The 14,001-nt window shown below is 43.4% G+C and overlaps 1 protein-coding gene across 1 annotated transcript; it reads left to right on the forward strand.

Moving 5' to 3' along the window:
* Positions 1-13,099: 13,099 nt before the first annotated feature.
* LOC137377324 (mitochondrial import inner membrane translocase subunit Tim9-like) lies at positions 13,100-13,497 on the forward strand. Its single transcript, XM_068046900.1, is given in 2 exon segments — positions 13,100-13,126; positions 13,129-13,497. Coding segments are annotated over 2 exon segments (270 nt in total). The 3' UTR covers positions 13,372-13,497.
* The last annotated feature ends 504 nt before the right edge of the window (positions 13,498-14,001 follow it).

A 14,001-nucleotide genomic window follows, 5' to 3' on the forward strand; every position in this document is an offset into this window, starting at 1 on the left:
TTTGTCAATCCCCTTAATCATCTTATATACCTCAATTAGATCTCCTCTCATTCTTCTAAACTCCAGAGAGTAAAGGCTTAAACTGCTCAATCTCTCAGTACATTGGCTGGTGGAACAAAAGATGAGGACAAGGGGAACCCTATTGGGGTTCTGGGAGGGAGGGAAGGGATGAGGTCAGAAGTGTGGTAAATGAGATGAATCCAGTCAAAGGCCTATTTAAAAATAAGGGGTCGCCCATTTAAGGCAGAGATGAGGAGAACATTTTTCTCTCAGAGGGTCATGAGTTTGGAACTCTCTTCCTCAAAAGGTGGTGGAAGCAGAGTCTTTGAATATTTTTAAGGCAGAGGTAGAAAGATTATTGATAAGCAAGGGAGTGAAAGGTTATCAGGGTGAGGTGGGAATGTAGTGTTGAAGTTACAATCAGATCAGCGGTGATCTTATTGAGTGGTGGAGCAGGCTCGAGGAGCCGAGTGGCCTACTCCTGCTTCTAATTTATATGTTCGTATGTTGGTATGTTCATATGTCAACCACGGTGTGGGGGAATCCTCAGTTGAAGTAAAAGGAAGACATATCAGAAGCGTTGGTATGGAAGGCTGTATCATTGGAACAGATTTGATGAAGATGGAGAAGCTGGGAGAATGGAATAGAGTCCTTAGAAGAAATGGGGAGTGAGGAAGTGTAGTTGAGGTAGCTGTGGGTGTCAGTAGCCTTATAGTGAATATGGTTGATAGCCTGGATATAGAGACAGAGAAGTTGAGGAAGGGAAGGGAAGGGAAGAGTTAGAGATGGAACATGTGAAGGTGAGAGAAGGGTGGAAATTAGAAGCAAAGTTGATGAAATTTTCAAGTTCAGTGCAGAGCAGGAAATGGCACTGACACAGTCAACATTGTACGAGAAAAAGACGTGAGGGAGGGGACCTGAGTAGGACTGGAAAACGAATATTCCACATATCCCACAAAAAGACAGGCATAGCTAGGATCCATGTGGGTACCCATAGCAACACCTTTTATTTGGAGTGAGTGGAGTTAAAGGATTACTTGTTCAATGTGAGAACATGTTCAGCCAGGCGGAGGTGGGTGGTGGTGAAGGGGGCTAGTTGGGCCTCCCTTCCAGGCAGAAGTGAAGAGTCCTCAGACTGTCCTGGTAGGGGATGGAGGTGTAGAGAGATTGGACGTACACAGTGAAGAGGAGATAGTTAGAGCCAAGAAATTGGAAATTGTTGAAATGAGGAAGGGCATTGAAATAATCATGGATGTAGGTGAGGAGACTGAACAGGGGAGAAAAAATAAAACCGACTAAGAAGAAATCAGTTTGGTGGAGCAGGAACAGGCTGAAATGAGATGTCTACAATGGAAGTGTTGTTTGTGGATCTTTGGAAGGAAGTAGACTCAGGTTGTTTGTGGTAGGGGGGTCTATGAGGTTGGAGGCCATGGAGGAAAGATCTCCTGAGGATACAAGGTCAGTGACATTCCAGGAGACAATGGCTTGATGTTTGGTGGTGGGGCCATGGTCCGGGGAAGGTAGGAGGAAGTGTTGGAGAGTTGGCCTTCGGCCTCTGCTAGGTAGAGTTCAGTTCACCAGACAATAACAGCACCACCTTTGGTAGCAGGTTTGCTGACAATATTAGGTTTGAACATAAGAGAACGGAGTGCAACAAGTTCAGAATGAGATAGATTAGAGTGAGAGATGGGAGCAGAGAAATTGAGATGGCCAATGTTGTGCCGGCAATTCTCAATGAAAAGATCTAGCGAAGGTAAGTGGCCACAGGGAGGAGTCCAGGTGAAGAAAGAATACTGGAGACAGGTCAAAGGATCTGCTGTGCAGGTGCAAGACACCTGGCCAAAGAAATGGGGGAGGAGGCGAAGGTAACAGAAGAGGAGCTCAGCGTGTGCCAAGCTCGGAATTCATTGCGATGGGGGCGGAAGGGAATGAAACTGAGGCCTTTGTTAAGAAAAGATCATTCAGAACCAGAGAGGGGAAGGTCAGAGGGTATCATGAAAACACAGCAAGTGGGCCTGTGTTCATGTGAGCTTAGCCCCACTTAAAATTAGTCTGCACTCCTTAAAAACCAGGCTGCACCTCTTAAAGGAGAGCTACATTTTGGCTGCAGCAGCTCCTGGAAGTGGCTGGGAACAATCTTTAACTTACAAGACAAGTGAAAATGCTGTATCAGGGCAGAGAGCAGATTCCAAGGTTCTCTGATGCAGCACTCAAGGCCTTGGTGCAGGGTGTGGACAGGAGGAGTGAGGTCATCAATCTAAAAGGACCCAGGTGGCCGTCCAGACAGACAATACAAAGGCAATTGATCAGATAGCCATCACTGTCAATGCTAGCCACCTAGCCCCAAGAACCTGGATGCAGTGCAGAATGAAGTTTAATTACCTCATATGAATGGTTCACATCAGTGAATTCATCCTCAAATGTGGTATCCTTACAAATGAACCACTAGCCTCACACACTGCTCCATTAATGACACCCACTTCACTCACCTACCAACAATCTCTATCAACCACAGCTCATAGCCATCTCCTCCTCTTCTGTCTCTTCTTCCTTCTTCCTGTTCTCCTTCCACTGCCGCCTCCTCCTTGGCTTCTTCCTCTTCCTTGTCAGCTGCTTGCTGTATACCTGGTGGCAAGGGCTGTGCCCTCATGATATAATATTGTGCAAGATGCAACAGACCATGACAAATCATGACGCACTCTGGAGAGTACTGCAGGGCTCTTCCAGAGTGGCCAAGGCAGTGGACGCGTTTCTAAATTTCCCCAATGGTCTGCTCAATGACATTTGATGTGGGGATATGGCTCTTGTTATATGCGTGCTGAGCACTTTTGCATGGGTTGCACACTGGAGTCATGAGCCAGTTTGTCACTGGATAGCCTTTGTCGCCCAATAGTCACATTTTGGTATCTCATGGTGTCTCAGATGCTGATAGTACAGTGGACTGGCGCAGAATAAATGCATCATGACTGCTGTCAGGATACCCAGCATTGACAAGCATGATACAATGAGTTAGGTTGCAAACCAGCTAGACATTGAAGGAGTGAAACCCTTTGCGGTACATCTCTGAATTTAGATGCAGCTTCCAAAAAGCAATTTTTGGACAGTTAAAGGAATCCAGCACCACGAGGAAGCCTGCTAACCTGGCAAAGCCACATGCATGCTCCATCTGCTTCTCTCTGGAAAGAGTGAAGGCAATGTTTTCCTCTCTTTTGCATACAGTGCGTCTGTCTCCTCCCTTATACAACAGTGGACGGCAAATTGTGAAATATTGGAGCTGTCTCCTGCTCTGGTCTGCAAGGAGTCTGATGTGAAGAAGTTATGGCCATGGTCACTTCCACAGTTACTGGCAGTGCTGTCCTTGCCCTGCTTTGAGGCTGAAGTCTGCCTGCAAAAGGTGGGAGATTTTGTTGAGCACCTCCTTAGTGAAACAGAGACATTACCCACACTATTCTTCACTGAGGCTGAGGTAGGAGAATTGCTCCCTGAAAACCCGTGGGGGATATTAGCCTTCTGCTGAGAGCCTTTCTCTCCCTCCTCCTCTTACCTCTTTGAGCAGCTTGTCTTCTTCTGTGTCACTTCTGCTCATTCTCCCTTTCATGCTGCAGGCCAAGGGAGATAGAAACTATAGCACCCATGACCCGGAGCAAGTCGTCTAAGCAGAATCCTTGAAGTGAAAACCAGGCCCTTCAGCACATGCCTCACCACTTCCTGTGGACTTCACTAACGTTAAGTAACTGTACAAACTACTTCAGGAGGAGCTAGTAAAAATCAATCAGCAACTAAACTGAAAGTTGAAATAGCACTGGGAGGGTGGGAGGTGGGGGAGGGGGGTCCTTCCTGCTACTGAACACACGTTCAGCTGCGCGAGGTTGAGAGAGGATGTTAGCTGAACTGTTGAAGTCAAAAATAGCGGTACTGGCATCAAATCAGTGTTGCATGCTGACGGACATCATGATCTGCCTACTTTGCATACTTCTGGTGCACACTCCAAGCACCTACACTAACAACTTTGACAAAATGGTATTGGCTGTGGCAGGCACCAGAAGTGCGCACACATTTTAGACCTGAAGTAGCATCTTTAGAACTTAAAATATGAATTTGCATCTGAATTTTGAGGCAATGGATTAGTTTCATCTGTAATATAAATTCCTCTGAGTTGATGTATGCAGGGAATGTTTAAGAGACTCAATTGACCCAATTCAAAGGTGAATCTCAGTTTGAAACTTCTCCCTAGTATCTTCTTAAAAGAAACTTACTTTTGACCAATTTTGATACAAAATTTTAACTTTCATCTTGTGATCTTGCCTGAAAGCCTAGCCCTCATTTGGAGTGCATGTCAAGAAATCAAGCTTGCAAAGTTCCTGAATGTTTATCTGTTCATGTGGGTAGATGAAAAATCATGCATGTGATTTCCCAATGTGCACTGCCGGTGGGCAAGGATTCGTGCCAGTTTCACAAAAGCAGAAAATGTATACTTCTGGCTCAGCGCTTACTCCAATTTCAAAGACAGTGTGTTCCTCTTACATACATTGCAACTGAATACTTCCAACTCAATGAAATAATAATAATTGATTCATTTTGTACACTATTTGCTTTAAAAAGTGTGACTTCCAGTTTGTCATTTGTGGTAAGGTATGTATCATTTAAATCTTCGATACATTGTCCACCTCTGTCTCATTTACTTGTTACACCATATGCAGCTGTACATACATTTCATACAACATTTTTTTTTCACTAACTTCTCCATAATCAATTGCTCAACCAGACCATCACTCACACAAAACTAATACATGATCACAGCTCAGATCTCAGATGTCACTTCTTACATATATACGAACATAGGAACATATGAATTCGAAGCAGAAGTAGGTCACTTGGCCCTTTGAGCCTGCTCCGCCATTCAATAAGTTCATGGCTGAACTGATTACTCCACATTTCCACCTACCCCCAATAACCTTCCATCCCCTTGCTTATCAAGAATCTATCTACCTTTGCCTTAAAAATATTCAAAGACTCTGCTTCCATCGCCTTTTGAGGAAGAGAATTCCAAAGAATCACGACCCTCTGAGAGAAAAAAATTCTCCTCATCTCTGTCTTAAATGGGCGACCCTTTATTTTTAAACAGTGACCCTAGTTCAGATTCTTACACAAAGGGAAATATCCCTTCCATATCCATCCTGTCAAGAACCCTCAGGTTCTTACATGTTTCAATCAAGTCGCTTCTTACTCTTCTAAATTCGAGCAGATACAAGCCTAGCCGATCCAATTTTTCCTCATAAGACAGCCTGCCCATTCCAGGTATTAGTCCAGTAAACCTTCTCTGTACTGCCTCCAACGCATTTACATCCTTCCTTAAATAAGGAGACCAGTACTGTACACAGCACTCCAGATGTGGTCTCACCAATGCCCTGTACAGCTGAAGCAGAACCTCCCTACTTTTGTATTCAATTTCCCTCACAATGAAAGATAACATTCTATGTACCTGCATGTTAACCTTTTGCGATTCATGCACTAGGACACCCAGATCCCTCTGCACCTCACAGCTCTGCAATCTCTCACCATTTAGATAATATGCTTCTTTTTTATTCTTCTTGCCAAAGTGGACAATTTCCCACTTTCCCACATTATACTCCATTTGCCAGGTCTTTGCCCACTCATTTAACCTATCTATATCCCTTTGTGGCCCCCTTATGTCCTCTTCACAAGTTACTTTCCTATCTTTGTGTCATCAACAAATTTAGCAACCATACCTTCTGTCCCTTCATCTAAGTCATTTAAATAAATTGTAAAAAGTTGAGGCCCCAGCACTGATCCTGTGGCAGACCCCTCGTTACATCTTGCCGACCAGAAAATGACCCATTTATGCCGACTCTCTGTTTCCTGTTAGCTAGCCAATCTTCTATCCATGGCAATATGTTAACCCCTACACAATGACCTTTTATTTTCTGCAAGAACCTTATAAAAAGCCTTCTGAAAATCCAAATACAGTACATCCACCGGTTCCCCTTTATCCATAGCACATGTTACTTCTTCAAAGAACTCCAATAAATTGGTTAAACATGATTTTCCTTTCACAAAACCATGTTGACTCTGCCTGATTACATTGAATTTTTCTAAATGCCCTCCCATAACGTCTTTTATAATAGCTTCTAACATTTTCCCTAAGACAGATGTTAGGGTAACTGGCCTGTAGTTTCCTGCTTTCTGTCTCCCTCCCTTTTTGAATAAAGGAGTTACATTCTCTATTTTCCAATCGAACGGAACCTTCCCCGAATCTAGAAAATTTTGGAAAATTAAAACTAACGCATCAACTGTCTTGCTAGCCACTTCTTTTAACACACTAGGATGATGCCAATCAGGACCCGGGGACTTGTCAGCCCGCAGCTCCAACAATTTGTTCAGTACCATTTCCCTGGTGATTGTAATTTTCTTGAGTTCCTCCCTCCCTTCCATTTACTGACTTACAGCTAATACTGGGATGCTACTTGTATCTTCTCATATCTTTAAGTTTATTCAGCAATCAAACTTGAGCCTGATCCAGGAAACTGTACAACAGGTAACTATGCTCAGTTCAATATTACTGGTTATTCCAGGTACAGATTTCTTATATCAGGAAAAAAAAATCAATAGGCACTTGGAATGATTTGTGTTAATTAAGGAGGACCAGCACAGATTTATAAAAGGCAGATCATGCTTGACCAGTCCAGTTGAATTTTTTGATGATGTAACAGACAAGGTTGACAAATTGGATGTTGTCTAAATGGATTTGAAGAAAGCATTTGACGAAGTACAACATCAGAGGCTGGTTGATAAAATTGATGCTCATGGGATGGGAGGATCAATATCAGCTTAGATACAAAAAATGGGCTTAAGGCCAGAAAACAGCGAGTCAAGGTAGATGGTTTTTCTAACTGGAAGATGGTAGACAGTGGTACTCCCCAAGGGTCAGTGCTGGGACCACTGCTTTTTTGATATATATATAAATTACTTGGATATTCGAATACAGAGTAAATTTCAAAATTTGCTGATGATACCAAACTTGGAGGTCTGGAAAAAAGTGAGGATGATACCAATTGACTGCAACAGGACATAGACAGGCGAGCAGAATGGGTAGAGAAGTAGCAGATGGAATTTAATATAGAGAAGTGTGAGGTAATGCACTTTGGCGAAAGGAATAGGGGAAGGCAATGCAGACTTTATGGCACAGTTCTAAAAAGTGTACAGGGACAGAGGGACCTGGAGGTTCATATGCATAGATCTTTAAAGGTGGCAGAACATATTGAGAGAGTGGTTAGCAAGGCATATAGGATCTTGGGCTTCATAATTAGAGGTATTGAGTACAAAAGCCAAACTTGTATGAAGCTCTCGTTAGGCCACAACTAGAGTAATGCGTTCAGTCTGATCACCACACCTTAGGAAGGATTTGAGGGTCCCTGAGAAAGTGCAGAGATTTACCAGAATGGTTCCAAGGATGAGGCATTTCAGCTATAAGGTTAGGTTGAAAAAACTGGGGCTGTTCTCCTTGGAGCAAAGTAGATTGAGAGGAGATTTGATGGCGGCGTACAAGATTTTGACAGGTTTGGGTAAAGTAGACAAAGAAAAGCTGTTCCTATTAGTTGATTGTAAAAGGATGAGGAGACATAGATTTAAGGTTTTGCTATCACAGAGACATGGTTGAGGGAAGGGCAGGACTGGCAGCTCAATATTCCAGGGTATAGAATCTTCAGGCATGACGGGGAGGGTGTAAAAGAGGAGGTGGCATTGCATTGGTGATCAAGGAGTCAATTACTGCAGTAAGGAGGGATGATATCTTAGAAGGTTCCTCAAATGAGGCAATATGGGTAGAACTTAAAAACAAAAAGGGGGCAATCACTTGGCTGGGAGTGTACTACAGGCCTCCAAACAGTCAGGGAGAGATAGAGGAGTAGATATGCAGGGAAATCTCAGAGAGGTGTAAAAATAATAGTGTAATAATAGTAGGAGATTTCAACTTCCCCAACAACAACTGGGATAGTCTTAGTGCAAAAGGCTTAAAGGGGGCAGAATTCTTAAAGTGCATACAGAAGAGCTTTTTGAGCCAGCACGCAGAAAGACCTACAAGAGAAGGGGCAGTACTGGACCTAATCCTAGGGAATGAAGCCTGACAAGTGGTAGAAGTCAGTGGGGGAGCATTTCGGGGATAGTGAACATAACTCTGGAAGATTTAAGGTAGTTATGGAAAAGGACAAAGAGGGACTGGAAATAAAAGTACTGAACTGGGGGAAGGCCGATTTCAATATGATAAAACAGGATCTGGCCAAAGTGGACTGGGAGCAGCTACTTGTAGGAAAGACTACATCAGACCAGTGGGAGACATTCAAAAAGGAAATATTGAGAGTTCAGGGCCAACATGTTCCTGTAAAGGTGAAGGGTAGGACCAACAAGTCCAGGGAATCCTGGATGTCAAGGGATATAGAGGATTGGATCAGGAACAAAAAGGAGGCTTATGGCAGATTCAGAGCGCTGAAAACAGCAGAGGCCCTAGAGGAGTTTGGAAAGTATAGGGGGCTACTTAAAAAAGTAATTAGGAGAGCGAAGAGGGGACATGAAAAAGCACTGGTGGGCAAGATAAAGGAAAATCCCAAGGCGTTTCATAAGTATATTAAGGGCAAGAGGATAACCAGGGAAAGAGTAAGGCCCATTAGGGACCAAAGTGGCAATCTGTGTGTGGAGCCGGAGGACATAGGTGAAGTTTTAAATGATTACTTTTCATCTGTGTTCACTATGGAGAAGGACAATGTAGGTGTAGAGATCAAGGAGGGAGAGTGTGATATACCTGAACATGTTAGCATTGAAAAGGAGGAAGTATTAGCTGTATTAGCGGGCTTAAAAGTGGGTAAATCCCCAGGCCCAGATGAGATGTACCCCAGGCTGTTATGTGAGGCACATGAGGAGATAGCAGGGGCTCTGACACAAATTTTCAAATCCTCTCTGGCCACAGGAGAGGTACCAGAGGACTGGAGGACAGCAAAGGTGGTACCATTATTCAAGAAGGGTAGCAGGGATAAACCAGGTAATTACAGGCCAGTGAGTTGCACATCAGTGGTAGGAAAACTATTGGAAAAAATTCTGAGGGACAGGATTAATCTCCACTTGGAGAGGCAGCGATTAATCAGGGATAGTCAGCATGGCCTTGTTAGGGGGAGATCGTGTCTAACAAACTTGATTGAATTTTTCGAGACAGTAACTAGATGTGTCGATGAGGGTAAGGCAGTTGATGTAGTCTACATGGCCGTCAGTAAGGCTTTTGATAAGGTCTTGGATGGGAGATTGGTTAAGAAGGTAAGAGCCCATGGGATCCAGAGCAATTTGGCAAATTGGATCCAAAATAGGCTTAGTGGCAGGAGGCAGAGGGTGATGGTTGAGGGTTGTTTTTGCGAGTGGAAGCCTGTGACCAGTGGTGTACCACAGGGATCAGTGCTGGGACCCTTGCTGTTTATAGTGTACAGTAATGATTTAAACGTGAATATAGGAGGTATGATCAATAAGTTCGCAGATGACATGAAAATTGGTGGTGTCGTAAATTTTTTATTTATTTTTTATTTAGCGATACAGCACTGTAACAGGCCCTTCGGCCCACAAGTCTGTGCCGACCATCAACCACCCATTTATACTAATCCTACACTAATTCCATATTCCTACCACATCCCCACCTGTCCCTATATTTCCCTACCACCTACTTATACTAGGGGCAATTTATAATGGCCAATTTACCGATCAACCTGCAAGTCTTTTGGCATGTGGGAGGAAACCGGAGTACCCGGAGGAAACCCATGCAGACACAGGGAGAACTTGCAAACTCCACACAGGCAGTACCCAGAATTGAACCCGGGTCGCTGGAGCTGTGAGGCTGCGGTGCTAACCACTGCGCCACTACAGGACAATATAGATGGGCTGGTAAGATGGGCGGAGAAGTGGCAAATGGAATTTAATCCTGAGAAATGTGAGGTGATGCACTTTGTGAGGACTAACAAGGCAAGAGAATATACAATGGATGTAGGACCCTAGGAAGTACAGAGGGTCAGAGGGACCTTGGTGTACTTGTCCATAGATCACTGAAGGCAGCAGCACAGGGAAATAAGGTGGTTAGGAAGGCATATGGGATACTTGCCTTTATTAGCTGAGACATAGAATATAAGCTCAGGGAGGTTATGATGGAGCTGTATAAAACCCTAGTTAGACCACAGCTGGAGTACTGTGTACAGTTCTGATCGCCACACTATCAGAAGGATGTGATTGCACTGGAGAGGGTGCAGAGGAGATTCACCAGGATGTTGCCTGGTCTGGAGCATTTCAGCTGTGAAGAGAGGCTGGATAGGCTAGGGTTGTTTTCCTTAGAGCAGAGAAGTTTGAGGGGGGACCTGATTGAGGTGTACAAAATTTGAAGGTCATTGATAGGATAGATAGGACCAAACTTTTTCCGTTAGTGGAGGGATCAATAGCCATGGGGCATAGATTTAAGGCAAGGGGCAGGAGATTTAGAGGGGATTTGAGGAAAGAAATTTTCACCCAGAGGGTGGTTGGAATCTGGAACACACTGCCTGTAGGGATGGTAGAGGGAGGAACCCTCACAACATTTAAGAAGTATTTAGATGAGCACTTGAAACGCCATAGCATACAAGGCTACGGGCCAAGTGCTGGAAAATAGGATTAGAGTAGATAGGTGCTTGATGGCCAGCACAGACATGATGGGCTGAAGGACCTGTTTCTGTGCTGTATAACTTTATGACTCTATGGCAAGTGATGTGAGGTAGAACCTTTTTATGCATTGAGTGGTAATGACCTGGAAATCGCTGTCAACGATGGTGGTAGAAGTGGAGATGATCAATGATTTTAAAAGGAAATTGGATGGGCACTTGATGGAAATAAACTTGCAGGGCTACAGGGAATTGAGCAGGGGAATAGAACTGACTGGCTGCTCTACAGAGGGCCAGCATGGACTCAATGGGTCAAATAACCGTCTTCTGTGCTGTAATGAGGCTACGATTCTATAAAGGCTGGATTTTAACCTGGAGGTGAGTTGTGGGTGGGACTGTTATGAGGTCAGGAAACCCAGAGTAATGGGTTTCCTGAGCACCCTCCAGAATTTAATTACAGGACTCCATGTAAGTGGGTTTCTTGCCCACAGGCAGCATGATTGACAGGCTAGTGTTTCTTTGAGCAGGAAGCCTGCTTTCATAGGACCGAAGCTGATGAGAGCAATTAGATAGATGTATTGGGAGAGCGAGAGATCATGGTGGGGGTGGGTGGGGGGTTGAGGGGGAGGGTGTCTGGATAGTGGGGGTCTTTGGATGGTGATTCAGAAGTGTCCCGAGGTGCTGGGAATCCAGATCGCAGGATTGAGGGCATCCGATGGTCGTCTGCGAGTTGTCCCGATAGTGGGGTTGGTGGGTGGGGTGTTGTCAGATTATGGTCCAGGCGACCCAATTGTCGAGGGAGGGCTGGGGACATGGCGATCAGGGGGCAGGAATCCGGTGTTGTTCTGGGGAAGAGATGATGCTTGCATGGAGGAGGGGGAGCAGTGGGAGGGGGCAGCAAATAGATTGCAGCAGGAGTTTGTTTAGTGTGTTAGGTTGTTGGACCTGGAGGAAACATTCCCTCTCGTCCTGGCCCACGAGCAGTACTGTAAAGGCACTTACCTTGTGGATTCAATCTCTAGCCTCGTTTACGCTGTTGAGATGCTCAAGGTCTGGCAAACCCAACTGTATGCAGTTATAAATGAAATGACTGTTAAAAAGAAGGCATGCAGCCTCATGTAACAGGTAACCTTCTACCCTTGACAGGTTATTCTACAGTTCAGATACGAGAATTGTGCGAGATAATGAGACAGCACTCAAAGCCCAAATTAAACACTAGGTTTAGTAGGAATACTAGTTAGCAATACAATACACAAATATGCTACAAGAAGTTATACATATGATCACGCAGTAAATGGTCACCTTTGGTTGATCATTTTCATTTTGTGAAAATGTGTTGCTGTAGCCTTAATCCTTCCTAATTGATTTGGAACTGAAATATTTCAGCATTTCTGCTTCAAAACATCTCTGAGACAGAAGATTATGCGTTCAAGGCCCTCTCCAGAGACTTGAACACAATCTAGGCTGGCAGTTCTACGTAATACCGAGGGAGTTCTGGACAGTTGGATGCACCATCCTTCACATGAGATGTTAAAACAATGTCCAGTCTTCCCTCTCAGGTGGACATAAAAAAATCCCATTGCGCTATTTGCAGAAGGGTGAGGGAGATCTCCTGGTATACTAACTTGCATGAAATCACTGGATCTACAACAATGTTCAAATATTTTGATTACAAACTCTTGGGGCAAAAGTATTTTTAGAGGTGATATAAAAGAGTTCCCTTATAGCAAAAAGAATTGCTATTCCACAAAAAGAAGGGAAAAATATAATCTAACTGGTAATGCAGACAACTCCAAACTTTGGTGAAAACAGCCAAAGAACAGATTTATATCAGATTAAGCAATTGACATTACTGTCAACCAGAGGCTGGATTGTTTCCAAACAGAAAGGCTGAAATATTTCAGTTCAAACTTAATTAGGAAGGATTATATCTACAGCAATATAATTCCACAAAATGATAAGATCCATAAATGTACCCGATTATATAATTGAAAGATTACCAAAATTAAACTAGAGAAAAATAACAAAAAAACAGTCATAACTATGTATGGTAATTTTACTGTTTTACATAATCCTGTTGGTATTTATTTCTGTATTTGCCATGGAACATTTCACAGTGCTAGAGTATACAGACACCAAAAATATTGCTGTCTCTTCTGGGGATCAAATTTAAAGAGCCCATAGGAGGGGTGACCAAAAGCTGGGGGCAAAGAGGTGAGCTTTAAGAGCGGTGCTGCAGAGAACTCAGGTGAGGAATTAAATGGGGTGATCTACAGAAAAAGGCTGATGGGTGTGCAATTTGGAATGCATGTGCTGATATTCACAGAGGTAGGGGCAAGGAGCCAGTTGGTGCTTAAGGTGGGAGCCCTGTCAGAACACTACTGATACAGTAATCCTTCCCAAGGCCTAAAAGCATAGTTGTAATGGCACAATTATCAGAAATGGACCAGATATAAAACAGTTTAAAGAATTTCTGGGCACATACAACAAATTGACCGAGCACTGCTTTATGGACTGTGTGAAGGACTTCACAAACAGGGATGTGAGAACAGAAGAGGTAACCTGTTCAGAACATTGTCTACAAAAATATTTGAAGATGACCCAAAGAATATCAATACGCTTTCAGGAATATCATATTCAACAAAATGAAGCTTTCGCAGCTAAAGCAGGACTGATTAGCCAACCTCGGATTTAAAAACGGACCAATTGAGAGTCAGGGCACAAATGGAGTGTAAAACACTATTGCACTGGTAGAAGAATGGCCACATTTTTTAATGGCCAGAAAGCTGGTGCCTCTTAAGATGCAACTGAAATGAACATTCTTATAATCATGTGACGGTAGATGGAAACAGGAATTCATTATGTTTGACGGACCAAGGCTTCTGGTTTATTTTGAAAGTGAATGGTACACTTTTGAATTTGTTTGTAAATTTAAGTCTACAGTAATCACTGAGGTTAGAGTTTGCAACAAACGGATAACATACAGTGCTAGCTGCCACATGCAATCTCTTGCAAAATCAGGAACTGAAATAGAAGGCTCTCACCCCACTCAATACCTTTCTTCATATTCCCAATATAACCTTGTGCATTTTCAATCTAAATTCCTATAATTTTCACATGATATAGTGAGGCTTAGTGCAGCTTATGAATTGCTAACCATACTCAAGTAACCTGGCAGACACAATTTAAAAAAATCAATTTAACACTCCAGCAACAAACAACAACTGATGGTTGATGTTTGTGGAAACTCACAGAAGTGTTCTACACAATGGCGATAACTCACATAGAGGGACATAAAAATTAATTTGCAACCTTTAATATTGTT

This window comes from Heterodontus francisci, chromosome 14, assembly GCF_036365525.1.
Source record: "Heterodontus francisci isolate sHetFra1 chromosome 14, sHetFra1.hap1, whole genome shotgun sequence".
Classification (NCBI taxonomy): domain Eukaryota; kingdom Metazoa; phylum Chordata; class Chondrichthyes; order Heterodontiformes; family Heterodontidae; genus Heterodontus; species Heterodontus francisci.